Below are 14,699 nucleotides of genomic sequence, written 5' to 3'. Positions count from 1 at the left end.
AGTGCTGGGATTAAAGGCGTGAGCCACCACGCCTGGCCTTTCTTTCTTTTTTTAAGATTGTTTATTTTTATATATGTATATGTATGTCTATGTAAATATATATGGATGCTCTCAGAGGCCAGAAGAGGGTATTCCATCCCCTGGAGCTGGAGTTTCACGCTGTTGAGAGCTGCATACGTGGGTGCTGGGACTAGACCTGGGCCCTCTAGAAGAACAGGAAGCAGATGGACTTTAATAGCTGAGCCACCTCTCCAGCACAGTCTTTCTTTGTTGAGGCCTGGTCTCACTATGTATCCAAGGCTCGCCTAGAACTTGAAGCTATCCTTCTGCCTCAGCCTCTCAAGGGCAAGGCTTCACCTGGAATTTTCTTTCCTCCCCGTGTTTACAGACTTCTCCTTAGATATGAACCTGCTAAGTCAAAACTCTCACTCTTGCTTCACAGGAGGGGAAAACATATCAGCGTGGCATGCCCAAAGTCCCACCACTCAGGAAGACACAGAGCCAGCCTCGAATGACCGTCTGTCAAATCCCAAATCAGGTCCAATCACCAACCTGCCCCTTGCTTTTCTGTCATCCTGTCTACTCCCTAACTGATGATTTGCCTATCAGGCTCCCATGGGTGACCTGGAACATAGGGAGTTTTCTGTCTCCCTCAACCCATGCCAGACTCTCTAGACATCTCCCCTTGTGGCCCTGGAGACACAGTGAGTTCAACCCCAGATACCCACCCTGCCCTAGACAGGGCCTGGATGGCTGCAAAGCCTGGGATAGGTGACAGGCTAGACGTGGAAGTCATGAATTTTAGGACAAGGAGAAACAACGTGCCCTGCAACTTCCCCTCAGGGTCTCGCCTTGGGGTCTCCTTACCCAGCTTCGCAAGCAGCTCTGACAGGATCTTGGTGTCTTTCTCCAAGGAGATCCGAGACTCTCTGATCTGGCGCTCCACAGTGCTCAGCCCAGAGGTCACCTTGACAGGAAAGAACATCTTAGTGGCTTCCTGGGTGGCTGGGTGTGCTGGCTAGCTTTATGTCAACTTGACACACGCTAAAGTCATCTGAGAGGCAGGAATCTTAACTGAGAAAATGCCTCTGTAAGACTGAGCTGTAGGCAAGCCTGTAGGGCATTTCCTTTCTTTAATTTCTTTCTTCCTCTCCTTCCTTCCTTTTTTCTTTTCTTTTTCTTTTTTTTTGGTTTTTTCGAGACAGGGTTTCTCTGTGTAGCCCTGGCTGTCCTGGAGCTCACTTTGTAGACCAGGCTGGCCTCGAACTCAGAAATCTGCCTGCCTCTGCCTCCCGAGTGCTGGGATTAAAGGCGTGAACCACTACCGCCCAGCTTCCTTCCTTCCTTTCTTTCTGTTTTTCTCTTTTTTTCTTTCTTTCTTTCTTTCTTTCTTTCTTTCTTTCTTTTTCTTTCTTTCTTTCTTTTCTTCCTTCCTTCCTTCCTTCCTTCCTTCCTTCCTCTTTTTCCTCCCTCCCTCCCTCTCTCTTTCTTTCTGTCTTTTCTTCTTCCTTCCTTCCTTCCTTTTCTCTCTTTTTCCTCCCTCTCTCCCTCCCTTCCTTCCTTTCTTTCTTTCTTTCTTTCTTTCTTTCTTTCTTTCTTTCTTTCTTTCTTTCTTTCTTTCTGTCTGTCTGTCTGTCTGTCTTTTCTCCTTCCTTCCTTCCTTCCCCCCCCTCTCTCTTTCTTTCTCTTTCTTTCTTTCTTTCTTTCTTTCTTTCTTTCTTTCTTTCTTTCTTTCTTTCTGTTTTGCTTTCTTCCTCCCTCCCTCCCTCTCTCTTTCTTTCTCTCTCTGCTGTATTTGCATGTATAGATGTGTGCCAGAAGAGGGTGTCGGATGGTTACAGATGGTTGTGAGCCACCATGTGGTTTTTGGAAATTGAACTCAGGACCTCTGGAAGAGCAGAAAATGTTCTTAAATACTGAGCCATCTCTCCAGCCCCTAGGGAATTTTCTTAATTAGTGATTGGTGTGGGTGAGCCCAGGCATGCTTGCTGGTGTCACTCCAAAATGGTGCTATAAGAAAGCAGGCTGAGCAAGCCATGGGGAAGCAAGCCAGTAAGCAGCCCCCCTCTATGGCCTCTGCATCAGCTCCTGCTCCATGTTCTTGCCCTGCTTGAGTTCCTGTCCTGACTTCCCTTGGTGATGGATTGATGTCTGGAAATATAAGTGGAACAAATTCTTTTCTTCCCAAGTTGCTTTGGTCATGGTGTTTCGTCACAGTAATGACAATCCTAACTGAGACACTGGGCACAGGGGGAATGGGCTGCGCACACCCACCTGTTTAGCTTCCTCTAGCTCCTGTTTGCGTGCTTCCGAGGTCAGCACCAGGCGAGAGGCCTGACGGAGCGTGGCCTGGGTCTGGCTGGCAAGTCGGCTGGCATGACGGTAGCCCTGCTTGCCTTCCCTCAGCAAAGCTCTGGAGAGCTGCAAGACAGCCGCGGGGGAGGGAAGAATGAGCCCCTTGGGAAAGAGGGACTTTGTTTTCTGTTTCTCTTTTTCAGTATTGAAGGTGGGAGCCAGACTCTCAGACATGCTAGGTAAGTACTTTGCAGCGGATCCACATGCCAGGACCTGTTCTTATATTTTGTTTTGAGATAGGCGATCTCTAAGTTACCTAGGCCAGCCCCGGATGTGTGACACTCCTGAATCAGCCCTCACAGTAGCCAGGATACAGGCTCGTACCACCAGGTCTGGCTCGGACAACATCTTTTGTGACACGGTGCCAAGCAGTGTACTTCATAATCTAGATCTCACTCACTCATTCATTCATTCATTCCCACAGTCAACAGGCATGCCCTGGAGATGGGATGTGTTCCCAGTACAAATTGCTACAAACTCCTTATTCCTCCTCAGTGGAGAAATTCTACTTATTTTATAGATGAGGAAACAAGAGGAATGAGGAGTTGTGGGACAAGAAACTGCCCCCAGAACTCACAGTTTCAAGTCAGCCCTTTGGGAATTTAAGCACTCATGAAGAGAGTTCACTTGGGTGTGTGTACATGTATCTGAGGACACATGGACACAGACACACAGACACACACGCAGACACACACACACACACACAGACACACAGACACACAGACACACACACAGAGAGAGAAAAATTAGAATTTGGCCCCAGTTAAAGAGAGTGAATGTGGCTCATTTAGATGTGTGTTTGCCTTGACTGCATGAGGCCCTGAGTTCAGTCTTTAGCAGGAAATAAACTGGGGTGGGGTGGGGTGGAGGCAGAAAAATCAAAAGTTAAAGGTCATTCTCAGCCACATAGTGAGTTCAAGGCCAGTCTAGGAAATGTGAGACTGTCAGAAATTTAACGAGTGGGGGCTGAAGAGATGGCTCAGCAGTGGAGAGCAGCTGCTCCTCTTGCAGTGGACCTGGGTCACCCGCTAGCACCCGCAGTTCACAGCCAGGGGGTCTAACACCTGCTCCTGATTTCTGCCCACAGCAGGCACATCTATAGTGCATACACATAAACACTCGGGAAACATTTGTACAAATAAGTTAAAATAAATATAAATAAATAGATAAAAGAAAAAGGAGATGGAATAAATAAAACAAAGAAAAACCAGATGTTTAGAAACCATCCCAATAGGCCCAGGTATGAGTTCTGGTCATACGACTTCAGCCTTGAATTTGGCTCAGCCTAGAGTCTTCTTCTCACAGGGCCACCAGTGACTCCTTTTCCTTGAAGAATTAGTGAGGTCACGCACATGAACTACTGATCTAGGAGCCAGGACCCACAGCACTTCGGCAACATAGGATCTTTGGCACCAACCCCGAGAAAGCTGCTGCCGTCTTGAACCTGACCTTGGCATTGTCCTTCGACATCAGTTCTGCTTCTTTGCTTTTCTTCTTGGCGCTGGAGGAGAGAGAGGCAGCATTTCCCAGCATCCTCTCTGCCTGCTTGGTCTTCCTCTTTGTGTCCTCCAGGAGCCTGGTCTTGATGCTGCCTGCTTTCCTCTTCAGCGCTGCCTGCTCCTTGGGGAGAGGGAACCTCAGCTTCATTCCTGCAAAATTGGCCAAGGCTGTGGCGGGAGGAACAGACTCACACGTGACAGCCTACCGGGTATCAACTGCAGAAGCTTGACCAGCCCCGGACTTCGGACAATGGGAGTGGAGGTTGGAGACAGAGGAGATCTATGTGGTCCCTTCTCAAGGTGACACTGGGGAATAACATAAGGAGTGAGACACTGTCTTCATCGAACGCCAAGGCCCATATGCTATTGTGTGTTTGCATTGTGGTCTCTCTGTTAAAGTCACATCATATGGTAGTCACAGTCTAAATGTCTCTAGACTGTGATGGGAGAGGGTGGGAAGAGTTTAGGGTTGAGACTGGAAGTTAATCTTTTGGGTTATAGATCAGAGTCAGAGGGACAAATTTCTACCCAGCACATACAAAGTCTTGTTTTCAACAAAGAGAAGTTGACCCCTGGGGAGGTATGGCCATCTCCATGTGGAAGAAAAGGAAGCTGAGGGCGGCGAGCCACAAGACATACAATGACAGCTTATACCCTCCACAGTGCTCATGTCCCCTAAAACTGCCACGACATTCCATAGCACAGATCTACATTTCCCTAAATGTGACTCTTGGTTATAGAAGCTCACACACAACCATGTCCTTCACATAGGAGACCCCACTGAGTGAGTGACCACGGCCTTACACCCCAAGAAAACTAGAAGCCAAGAAGACACTTCCTGTCCCGGCACCACTGGGCTAAAGCTCCATTTCCAGTGTGCAGCAGGCAGGAGGAGGGCAGTGCTGGGTGGAGTGAACAGAGAGCCACAAAGGCTTCTCTCTGGAGCAAAGATGGTATGCGAGAGGAGCCAGTCACACATCGGTCCTTGAGAGGTTCACTCTCGTCTGCCTCCCATTGCCACCCCCCCCTCCACACACACACACACATAACTCCATTTGTTTGGTTGGTTGATTTTGCTTCTTCCAAGACAGGGTTTCTCTGTGTAGCCCTGACTGTCCTGGAACTCACTCTGTAGACCAGGCTGGTCTCGAACTCAGAAATCTGCCTGCCTCTGCCTCCTGAGTACTGGGATTAAAGGCGTGTGCCACCACTGCCCAGCTCAACTTAAAGCTGCAGCCGTTTGAGCAGGCATGAAAGCCTATGCAGCTCTAAAGAGAAACTCTACAACAGAGTTTCCAGTTTTGTTTTTTTTTTTTTTTGGGCCTTTGGGTACAGGGTTTCATTCAATAGCTCAAGCTGCCTTAGAACTTACGATGATAGCCCAGGCTGGCCCCAAGCTTGAGGTCCTCTTGCTAGCTTAACTTATCCAAGGAGTACAGGTGAGACCCACCATCCAGCATTTTTTTTTTCTTTTTTTGACAATCTCATGAAGCTCAGGCTAGTCTCAAACTCCCTGTATAGACCAGGATGAACTTGACTTTCTGACCCTCCCGAGAGCTGAGGTTGCAGGCATGGGCCACATGCCTGGTTTATTTGGGGCTGAGGATCCAACACGGGGCATCACACACATTCAGTAGGCACCATGTCAACTGAGCCTCATGCTTAGCCCCAGGTTTTGCTTTTTACCTGCGCTGAAGATAGGACTTGGGACCTCACAAACATTAGACAGCTCTCTACCACTGAGCCACGCCCGCTGCCAGTGACAACAGTCTCTTCTCATATGATCCTGGGGGACTCTGCTTGGACCGATCATGCTGGGAGCTAGCTGTGGTGGCCGCAGGGCCAGCACCCAGTGCGTGTCACATGAGTCGGAGAGACAGACATGGTGGGAATCCTGAGAGGCAGAAGGACTGATCTACCTGGTTTAAGTCCACATAACTCTGTTCCCTGTGGCTTAGGCATCCCTGGCTAAGACAAGTTGACTGACTGTCAGCATTCAGGGCTCAGCAGGACACACGTACCCTCTAGGTCAGCTAGCAGGGTCTCTGCTCCTATGACGGTCACCTTGGCAGCTTGCACAGCTGAGGAGGCCCATGTGAGGGCAGCTGTGGTCTTATTGCGTAGCTGGAAGGAGAAAAAGAAAGACAGGGTTGCTACCCGGAGAGAGATCAAGGAACCCCAGACGGACAAGCTGGGCCCCAAACCTCAGAATGACTGGCTGGAGATTACCCTGATTCTAGGAGCCCTGATCTGATTATGTGACTGAAGCCCCAAATCAATCCCAAGAAGACCCCTGTCTTCAGAAGCCTGGAGGATGACCAGAAAACTCAGCCAAGGGAGCAGGAGGAGGAGAAGGAGGAGGAGGAGGAGGAGGAGGAGGAGGAAGAGGAGACAACCACACAATTCAGCCCCTGACACTGCTATATCAGCCCCGGCTATTAAGCAGCTTCTCACAGCACCTGCCCCATGGCGGCCAGATGTGACTAGATAGGGAAGAACTCAGGTTTGATTGTGCAAGAAAGAGGACAAAGAATGTAAGAGTCACAGGAAGCTGACTGCAGGGCATGGCTCGAACTTTGAATTCTTGAGCATCATAGCAGCTGGGCCGACCTGTACAAGCTCTGCATGCCATTAAGGCCCTCAACATCAGTGTCCTGTTGTGGGGCAGGGCATCACAAGGTCCCGCTCCTCCCTATGGATTTATACTGACGTAATGATGATGGAGAAGGAGACATTGTCTTTAGCAGTGTAGGCACTGCTAAGGTACCTACATATGTGATGGTCGGAATGAGAATACCCCCCCCCCACACACACACCCCAGGCTTATATATTTGATTGTTTGGTCCGCAGTGGATTGGGTGTGTGTGTGGCTTTGTTGGAGGAGGTCACTGGGGTTGGGCTTTGAGGCTTCAAAAGCCCATGATAAGCTCAGTCTTGTTCTCTCTCTGTCTCTTAATTATGGGTCAGGATATAGCTCTCAGCTACTGCTTCAGCACCTTCTCTGCCTTCCTGCCTGCCTGCTACCATGCTCCCCGCTGTGATGGTAATGACTGAACCCCTCGAAACTCAAAGCAAGCCCCAATTAACCGCTTTCTTTTGTAAGTTGCTTTGATCTTGACTTCTCTTCACAGCAAGAGAATAGTGACTAAGACAGAAGTCGGATCTGTAAGCACCGCACTGACAGTCTAGCTTACACAAAAGACACAAGAGGAGAATGTAGCTAACTTGTTGGGAAAATAAACAAGGAGCAAGAGGCTGGCAAGAACCGGTAACCGGTACCCTGTACCATAGCAATATCTGACGTGTTTATAAAAAGATAAATAGATATAAGAATATGTTCTATGGGGTGTGGTGGGGTGTGGAGGAAAGGGATGCCTCAGCATGCCTATCTACACTACCAAAGACTACGACATTCTATCAATCATTAGCTCCTCCCTAGGGAGGAGTGGGACCTTGTGACACTGCCCCATAGTAGGATGCGTAACAGGTAACATGATAGAAATAATCATGTCACATGTTTGATGCTGTCATGATGAAACCTAATTATTACATGTAATTAATATATGCTAATAAAAAGTTTTTTGTTTTTTTTTTTTTAAGAAAAGAATTTGGGCTGGCTAGGTGGCTCAGTGGGTAAAGAATCTCAAGGCTTCACACAGTAGCCAGAGGGAACCCCCACAAGCTGTCCTCAGGTTGTAGCAGATGGATGACCCTACCCATGCCCAGACACTAAATCTAAATGAATGTATAATACAGAAATCAAAGGGTTCCTTTGGGGGTTTGGGTGCAAGAGCACACGACTGTGGTCCGTGAGATGTCTATTGAGCCAAGGTGCTTGCTGCCAAGGCTGAGGAATCTGAGTTTGAGCCTCAGGACCCACCTGGCAGGAACAGACAGTAAACTCTGACTGTTGTCCTCTGACCTCCCCAGTTAGGCTAGGGCTCATGCAAAGTCGGGGACAGCGGAGGGGCGCGCACGGAGGGGCGCGCGGGGCCTCAGACGGGGAGCAGAGGCACCGCCTAAAGGTATGCGTTCCTGGGTTACTTTCAGGAGGAATGTTCCAGAACATAGACAGGGGTAGTGCAGCATGGTAGAAGGGCCAAAGGCCACTAAAACAGGGTAAATTGTCCCTTGAGGTGGGAGTCAATTTTTATTTCCAAACAGCTCAATTATAAAGCTTTATCAAGGGAGGGGGAACATAGGTCTAGGTGGTAGGACACTTAAACCAAGCCTTAGGTTCCATTGTTCCTTCTTGGCACACATAAATATTTATTTAACCTGCTGCTGTGGGAAGTTCCAAAGTGGACACTTAGCAATAATCAATAAAATGTTTGAGGCAGGGAAAAAAAGGAGTTTCTTGTGGGATTTGCTACAAATAAGCAATGTGGGTTTGAAGAGGCAGGGAAACCTTAGTTTCAGGCTCTGGAGGTTGGGAGGGAGGAGGAGAGGCTGTGAGAACTGTAGGGGGGTGGGGCTGTGAGAACTGTAGGGGGGAGGGGCTGTGAGGACTGTAGGGGGGAGGGAGGGGGAGGGGCTGTGAAGACTGGAGGGACTGGGGGAGGGAAAGGAGCTGTGAGAACTGTAGGGGGGAGGGGCTCTGAGGAGTGTAGGGACTGGGGGAGGGGCTGTGAGAACTGTAAGGACTGGGGGGAGGGGGAGGGTCTGTGAAGACTGTAGGTAACTGGAGCATCTGCAGAGGAGGGTCTGCCCCTCACTGGACTCAGCTCCCTGAGAGTCTGCAGCAGCTGCCTGTCTTCCTGGATTTCTCAGACTGGGTTTGACGCTGGGGTGCTGAAATCGTCCAGGTCTGTTTTGAGGTGGGGTGGGATGAGGAATCTAGGGATAACCTTGAACTTCCTTTTTTTAAAAAGATTTTATTTCTATCTGCCCATCTGTGAGAGCTTTTTCGGGGTGGGGGTGGGGGGAGGGCATTGGTATGGGTCAGGTCAGAGGGCTCTGTGTAGGGTCCTCAACACAGCAAAGCTCGCCTGGGTAGGAGTCAGGCCCCGGATCCAGTCCTCAAATACTTCCTTTCTCCTCAAGAGAACTTGCATCCTGGGTTTGCAGGGAAGCCGAGGGGCCTGTGGGGAAGCCATGACTACCATCGCAGGGGTTCTGAGTCTCGTCAGTAGGCTGGGTCCCTGGGTGGTGTCACGTTGCTCTCCTGAGTTTAGCACATACCCTGTGGCTGACTAAGACAACATGAAATGGCCCTGTGGGAAGGGTCTGAGATCTTTGGGTGCTGTTCATAGGACTGTCCCATAGCCTGAAATTATTCCCCTAGAAAAACACTCTGGCACAGTAACTTTAAATGGGTCTTCTATACGTTCGTAGGATGCTCTGAGTTCAACCGCCCATTCTAGAATCCTCCATCCCCATCGACCGTCATCTCTCTGGGCCAAACACAGTTCCAGGCTGTGGAACTTAACACTGAGTCCCAAGGGTTACTTAGAGTGGGTGCCTCTGAACATGGCATATGTAAGGACAGACAGAAAGAAGAGACACAGAGCCATCCAGCCTGTGACTGACTCTGAGAGAGAGTTCGTGGATATATATGGTCTCTGTCATCCACCTGCCCACTGTGTCATCTGTCATCCTCTTCCCTCATCACTTTACTCTCTACTCAGCACCCAGACTCCCCTTCCTCGGCTTGGCTGCTTTAAAGCTCTCAGGCATTTTGAGGGAGGCACCTGACTCTTAGAGGTGCTATTTTTCATGTTTGCACCCCACCCCACCCCATCCCAGTTCCCCGTGGAGGCAGCCCCTCCCTCTTCCAGGTCCCAGATTCAAAGCTGACCTGCATAAAGGGCTCCATCTTCCCCAAGGCTCTCCCAGCCTCCATCTGCAGGGCTCCCACAGCCTGGCCTGCCTCGTGCTCCTTCTGCTCCAGCTTCTGCTCCAGGGCCTTCACTCTCCAGCCCAGGCCCCTAGCTTGGGAGTTCTGAGGAATCAGGAGAAGGTAGGCTCAGGTAGAGCTGAGGACCAGGCCCTTTGCTCGGATAAAAGTGCCTGGCTGTGCTGAGGGTCAGCCTGTGGCTACTAGCCCAGCACTGAAACTTTTGATCCTGATCCCAGCGTGCCTCCTGTTGTCCCCAGCACCTCAGACACTCAGGGGCAAGGCAATGGCAGGATACAGCAGGCTTTCAGAGAAATCGAGGTGGGAGAATTTGCCAGTGGAGGCTCAGACCCCAGTGCCACCAATTGCCGGCTAGGCAGCCCTGGGCGACTCCTGCTACCTGGCCTGACCTGTGGGTATGACTGCCTTTGTTCCTTGCAAGGTGAGAGAGCCCCTTCCCAGGTCCATAGTCTTTCCTCCATCTGAACCTTAACCTATGTGCTTCAGAATACATTGTTCCAGATGTTAGAAAGGCAGAACTGTGTAGCTGTGTATGATCCCGAGCTCTTAGTGCTATCTGGGTCATCCAGGTTATTGCATGTAAAGAAAGCAAGGGAAGCCAGGAGACAGTCGGTAGCCGCAGGCAGCTTCTGTCTCAACTGCACTTGGATAGCTTTCTTTCTGGCTTTTATTTCCTTGGTGTTGCCGGTGGAGCCCAGGGCCTTGTGCATGCGGTACACACACTCTCCCCAGGAGCTGCACCGAGAGCTGGCTTAGTGCTGTACTAAAGCCAGGTTTCTGAGGCTGGAAATCTCAGGATTCCCCAACAGACAAGCTAGGCAGGATGTGGAGTGTCGAATGCTGGGCTGGCTAGATCCCCTCCAGTTCCCACCTCTAATATTAAGCCAGAGGAGTGTGAGTCCACGGGATAGAGGGTCACTAGTGGCTAGAACTCAGGGAGGGGAATCCTTGGTCAAGGTCACTGCTGGAGTGGGAACTGGGGCACACATCAACCCCATCCCTCTGATGTCTTTGTTTATGTCATAGTTAGAGCCTTGGGATGGAAGACTGGCTGAACCCCTCCTGTTTTAAGAGGCCACTTCCCAGTTAAGAATCCCTTCCCGTCTCCATCTGGCCCTCTGGCTTCTCCCTTATTTAGAACCTTCACTGCCACCCGATGAGGAAATCCAGGGACATTAAACTGACCGTTGCTTCAGGGGTGACCAGCGAGCCTAGATGTGGGGCTGCGTCATCAATGACTTGCTGCACCGTGGTCAGTGCCTTTTCGGCTTTGGGTAGCACCTCTGCCACAGCTGTGCCCAGGGCGGTCTGAGCTGCCTGCACCTCCTGGTACCTGAGAGGAAAGAGGTCGGGATGAGGCACGGAACAGGGTGCAGGACAGCCCCCTCCATCTCTCTCAAAGCTGTTGGCTGGAGCTGTTGATCTGCAAAGGCCAGACTCTCCCCGTACAGGTCAGGACCCAGCAGCTGGTCTGGGAAAGTGGCTGTGACTCTGTAGCTTTCTGGCCACGTGTGTGTGTGTGTGTGTGTGTGTGTGTGTGTGTGTGTGTGTGTGTCTGTGAGTATAGGTGTCCAGGGAGGCAAGAAGCATCAGATGCCCTGGAGCTAGAGTCAGAGGCAGTCGTCAGCCACCCAGTGTGGCTGGAAACTGATCTTGGGTTCTCTCCAAGAGCAATAAGTGTTCCTAACAGCCGAGCCATCTCTCCAGCCTCCAAAGCTTTCCCATGAACAGACCCGTTATTCCCATGCCTCTCTGCCCAGGCTAGTGTGCACCTGAGAATCACACATTCTGCAGACCCTTAGATCCTCTTGGCGAGCTGCAGAGAAAGCTACCCGTGAGAGGGGGATAGAAGACCAGTGGCGTAGGCTGTGATCTTGGTTGACCATGCTCTTGCTGCCGACCTTTGGCATATGCTGCTGTTTTGGATATGAAATGGCCCCCTCAGGAGCATATATCTGAACACTTGGTGGTCCCCATGTAGTGTCATGGAGGGATTAGCTTTGAGGAGGTGGAGACTTGCTGGAGGAAGTGGATGACTGGGGAGAGGGCGTTGGGGTTTTATGAGGAGGACTTCTGGATTGTGGGTACAACATGACCAACCCACCTTCTGCTCCTGCCCCGTGCCTTCCCTGCATGAAGCCATGTATAACTGGCCCAACAGCGATGAAGATATGTCATCATGTTACAGAAACCTTGGATTCCAGGAAGTAGAATTACCTCAGTAGCTGGGCAGTGGTAGCACACGCCTTTAATCCCCAGCACTTGGGAGGCAGAGGCAGGTGGATTTCTGAGTTCAAGGCCAGCCTAGTGTACAGAGTGAGTTCCAGGACATCCAGGGCTACACACACAGAAACCAGGCCTCAAATAACAAGTAGCAAAAACAAACCAACAAACTTCCCTCAGGAGAAGACTTCCCTCAGGAGAAAGCTATCCTCTGATCCAGCCAGAGGCAGAGCCTTTTCCCCCAGAAGATCACAAGAAAAGGACAGTGACCAGAGTCACGAGGAGTGTCTGACGGGCAGGCCACACCTTGTCCAGGACTGCTTAAACATTAATCTCCCAGCTGCCTCAAGACAACCAACAGGGATAGCAAGGAGTTCCCCACTGCGCATCTTTGTCCTTCCTTCCAGTGTGGCCATGTTGATAAATCTCCTTCTTATGTTTTTCACTGATAATTTGGCCTTCTCATCCAAGGATGGATAGCTGACCCTGGCTTGTTGGGGCACACACTGCGATTCTAAGCCCAGCAACAATGTGTCTCTCAGTATGATGGAAGACCTCCCTGGACTGGAAGCAGAAGAAACCCTTCCTCTCTTAGTTGTTTCAGATCAGGTACTTTGTTACAGGAACTAGGAAGGTAATTAATACTGTGTATTATATGCCACTGACAGCAGAGACCTGAATGATAGGAAGGACCAAGCTGTAGACCAGGCTGGCCTCAAACTCAGAAATCTGCCTGCCTCTGCCTTCCGAGTGCTGGGATTAAAGGCGTGTGCCACCACACCCGGCTCTCTAGCTGGTTCTTACAGGGTCCTGGAAGCTTGGCCCAAGCTTCTCTGCACACCACGGAGACCTCACCTGTCCTCCAGTTCCTGCTGGGCTTCCGAGGCCACTCTGCCTTTCAACAGCTTCAGGAGCTCATAGCTGGCGTTGGAGGCGAGCAGGGCCTTTTCCGCGGTAGCTTCTATCTTGGTGGCTGTGTCCCTGTGGCTATATGAATTGGCATGACTGTCACTGTGAGCACACACAAGTGGTGGTGCCCAGACCATACCCCTGCCTGCTTCAAGGGTCTCCGGCCACCTGCCGCTGCAGCAACAGCAGGGACACTCTGGGTTTTGACTCCTGTCACACATCGGTTACATCCTCCTGTAGGAGGATGGGCAAAAGCTTTCCATCACATGGCCTCTCATACAGGCAACACAGCGGGGAGTGGGCAAGCCAGCTTGTGACTCAATCCCGGCTCTTATCATGTATCCTCCATGAGGGAATCAGCTGACTTCTCTGGATCTGTCTCCGCATCTCTAAAGTGAGTTTGATCCCCAGTGCTGAAGAGGAAAACTGAGCTAGAGGGATGGAAAGCACCTCTGTTTTTGCACAGACCCAGAATTCAGTTCTCAGCACCCACATGGGTCTGCTCATACCTGCCTGAGACTCCAGCTCCCTCCTGGGATCCTACACTGTCTAGCTGCCATAGGTAGAGTTATTTATCTTTGCTATGTGTGTACATGTGTGTCTGTGTGTGCCTGTGAGTGCAGGCGCCCTCAGAGGTGGAGAAGTGGGAGTCAGGTTCCCTGGAGTTGGAGCATAGGAGGATGAGCCACCTAATGTGGGTGCTGGAGACTGAACTCAGGTCCCCTGGAAGAGCAATACATGCTCTTAACTGCTGAGACATCACTCCAGCTCCCAAATATATCTTTTTTTTTCTTTTATTCTAAGAGGAAAATATGTTGGGCATAGTAGCATAGATCCCTAATTCCAGCACTTGGGAGGCAGAGGCAGGTGAATTTCTGAGTTCAAGCTGGGCGTGGTGGTGCAGGCCTTTAATCCCAGCACTCGGGAGACAGAGGCAGGCGGGTATCTGAGTTCGAGGCCAGCCTAGTCTACAAAGTGAATTCCAGGACAGCCAGGGCTACACAGAGAAACCCTGTCTTAAAAAAAAACAAAAACAAAAACAAACAAACAAACAAACAAACAAAAAGCACACACACCAAAAAAGAGGAGAATTTATGTGATGCAATACATACATGTAAAATATAAAAGATGAAATTTGCTATGAATTCTATGCTTTCAGAATCATAAGGGTTTTTTTTTTTTTTAAGGAAGCAGAAAAAAACATCCAGATGCTGCCCCAGAGAGACAGCACAGTTGGCAAAGTGCTCACTTTGCAAGTAGTAGGTCCTGAGTTTGATCCCCAGCACCCACATAAAAAGCTGGGTGCAGTGGCATGCATGTGTAATCCCAGCCAGGGAAGGAAGAGAGTCAGATCCCTAGAGTAGCTGGCCAGCCAGGTTAGCCTCATTGGTTAGCCCCATGCCAGCGAGAGGACCTGTGTCCAAAAAATGGTACATGTCACCTAAGAAATGTCACCCCAAGCTGTTGTCTGGCCTTTACGTGCACCTGTGTGAGTGTGCTGAGATGGCTCAGCAGTTAAGAGCACTGACGGCTCTTCCAGAAGTCCTGAGTTCAATTCCCAGCAACCACATGGTGACTCACAACCATCTGTAATGGGATCCGATGCCCTCTTCTAGTGTGTCTGAAGACAGCTACAGTGTACTCCTATACATAAATAAATAAATCTTGAAAAAAAGAAAAAAAGAAAAAAGAATCATCTTCCCCGGGCTGGTGAGATGGCTCAGTGGGTAAGAGCACCTGGCTGCTCTCCCGAAGGTCCAGAGTTCAAATCCCAGCAAACACATGGTGGCTCATAACCATCCGTAACAAGATCTGACGCCCTCTTCTGGAGTGTCTGAAGACAGCTACAGTGTACT

At 50.2% G+C, this 14,699-nt stretch overlaps 1 protein-coding gene across 1 annotated transcript in view; it reads right to left on the bottom strand.

Annotated features, from left to right (window-relative positions):
• Positions 1-14,699, bottom strand: part of Lamc3 (laminin subunit gamma 3) — a 60,528-nt gene that overhangs the window by 6,001 nt on the left and 39,828 nt on the right. The window contains exons 21-27 of the mRNA XM_021193068.2: positions 12,790-12,921; positions 10,897-11,044; positions 9,652-9,795; positions 5,876-5,978; positions 3,805-4,004; positions 2,275-2,421; positions 868-967 (exon numbers count right to left, since the gene is read on the bottom strand). Coding sequence (XP_021048727.1) covers positions 868-967; positions 2,275-2,421; positions 3,805-4,004; positions 5,876-5,978; positions 9,652-9,795; positions 10,897-11,044; positions 12,790-12,921 — 974 coding nt within the window. The remainder of the gene's footprint in view (positions 1-867; positions 968-2,274; positions 2,422-3,804; positions 4,005-5,875; positions 5,979-9,651; positions 9,796-10,896; positions 11,045-12,789; positions 12,922-14,699) is intronic.

The sequence above is a fragment of the Mus pahari genome, chromosome 3, assembly GCF_900095145.1.
Source record: "Mus pahari chromosome 3, PAHARI_EIJ_v1.1, whole genome shotgun sequence".
Lineage (NCBI taxonomy): Eukaryota > Metazoa > Chordata > Mammalia > Rodentia > Muridae > Mus > Mus pahari.
Note: the sequence above shows the minus strand (reverse complement) of the source record. Positions and strands in the feature narration are given on the sequence as shown.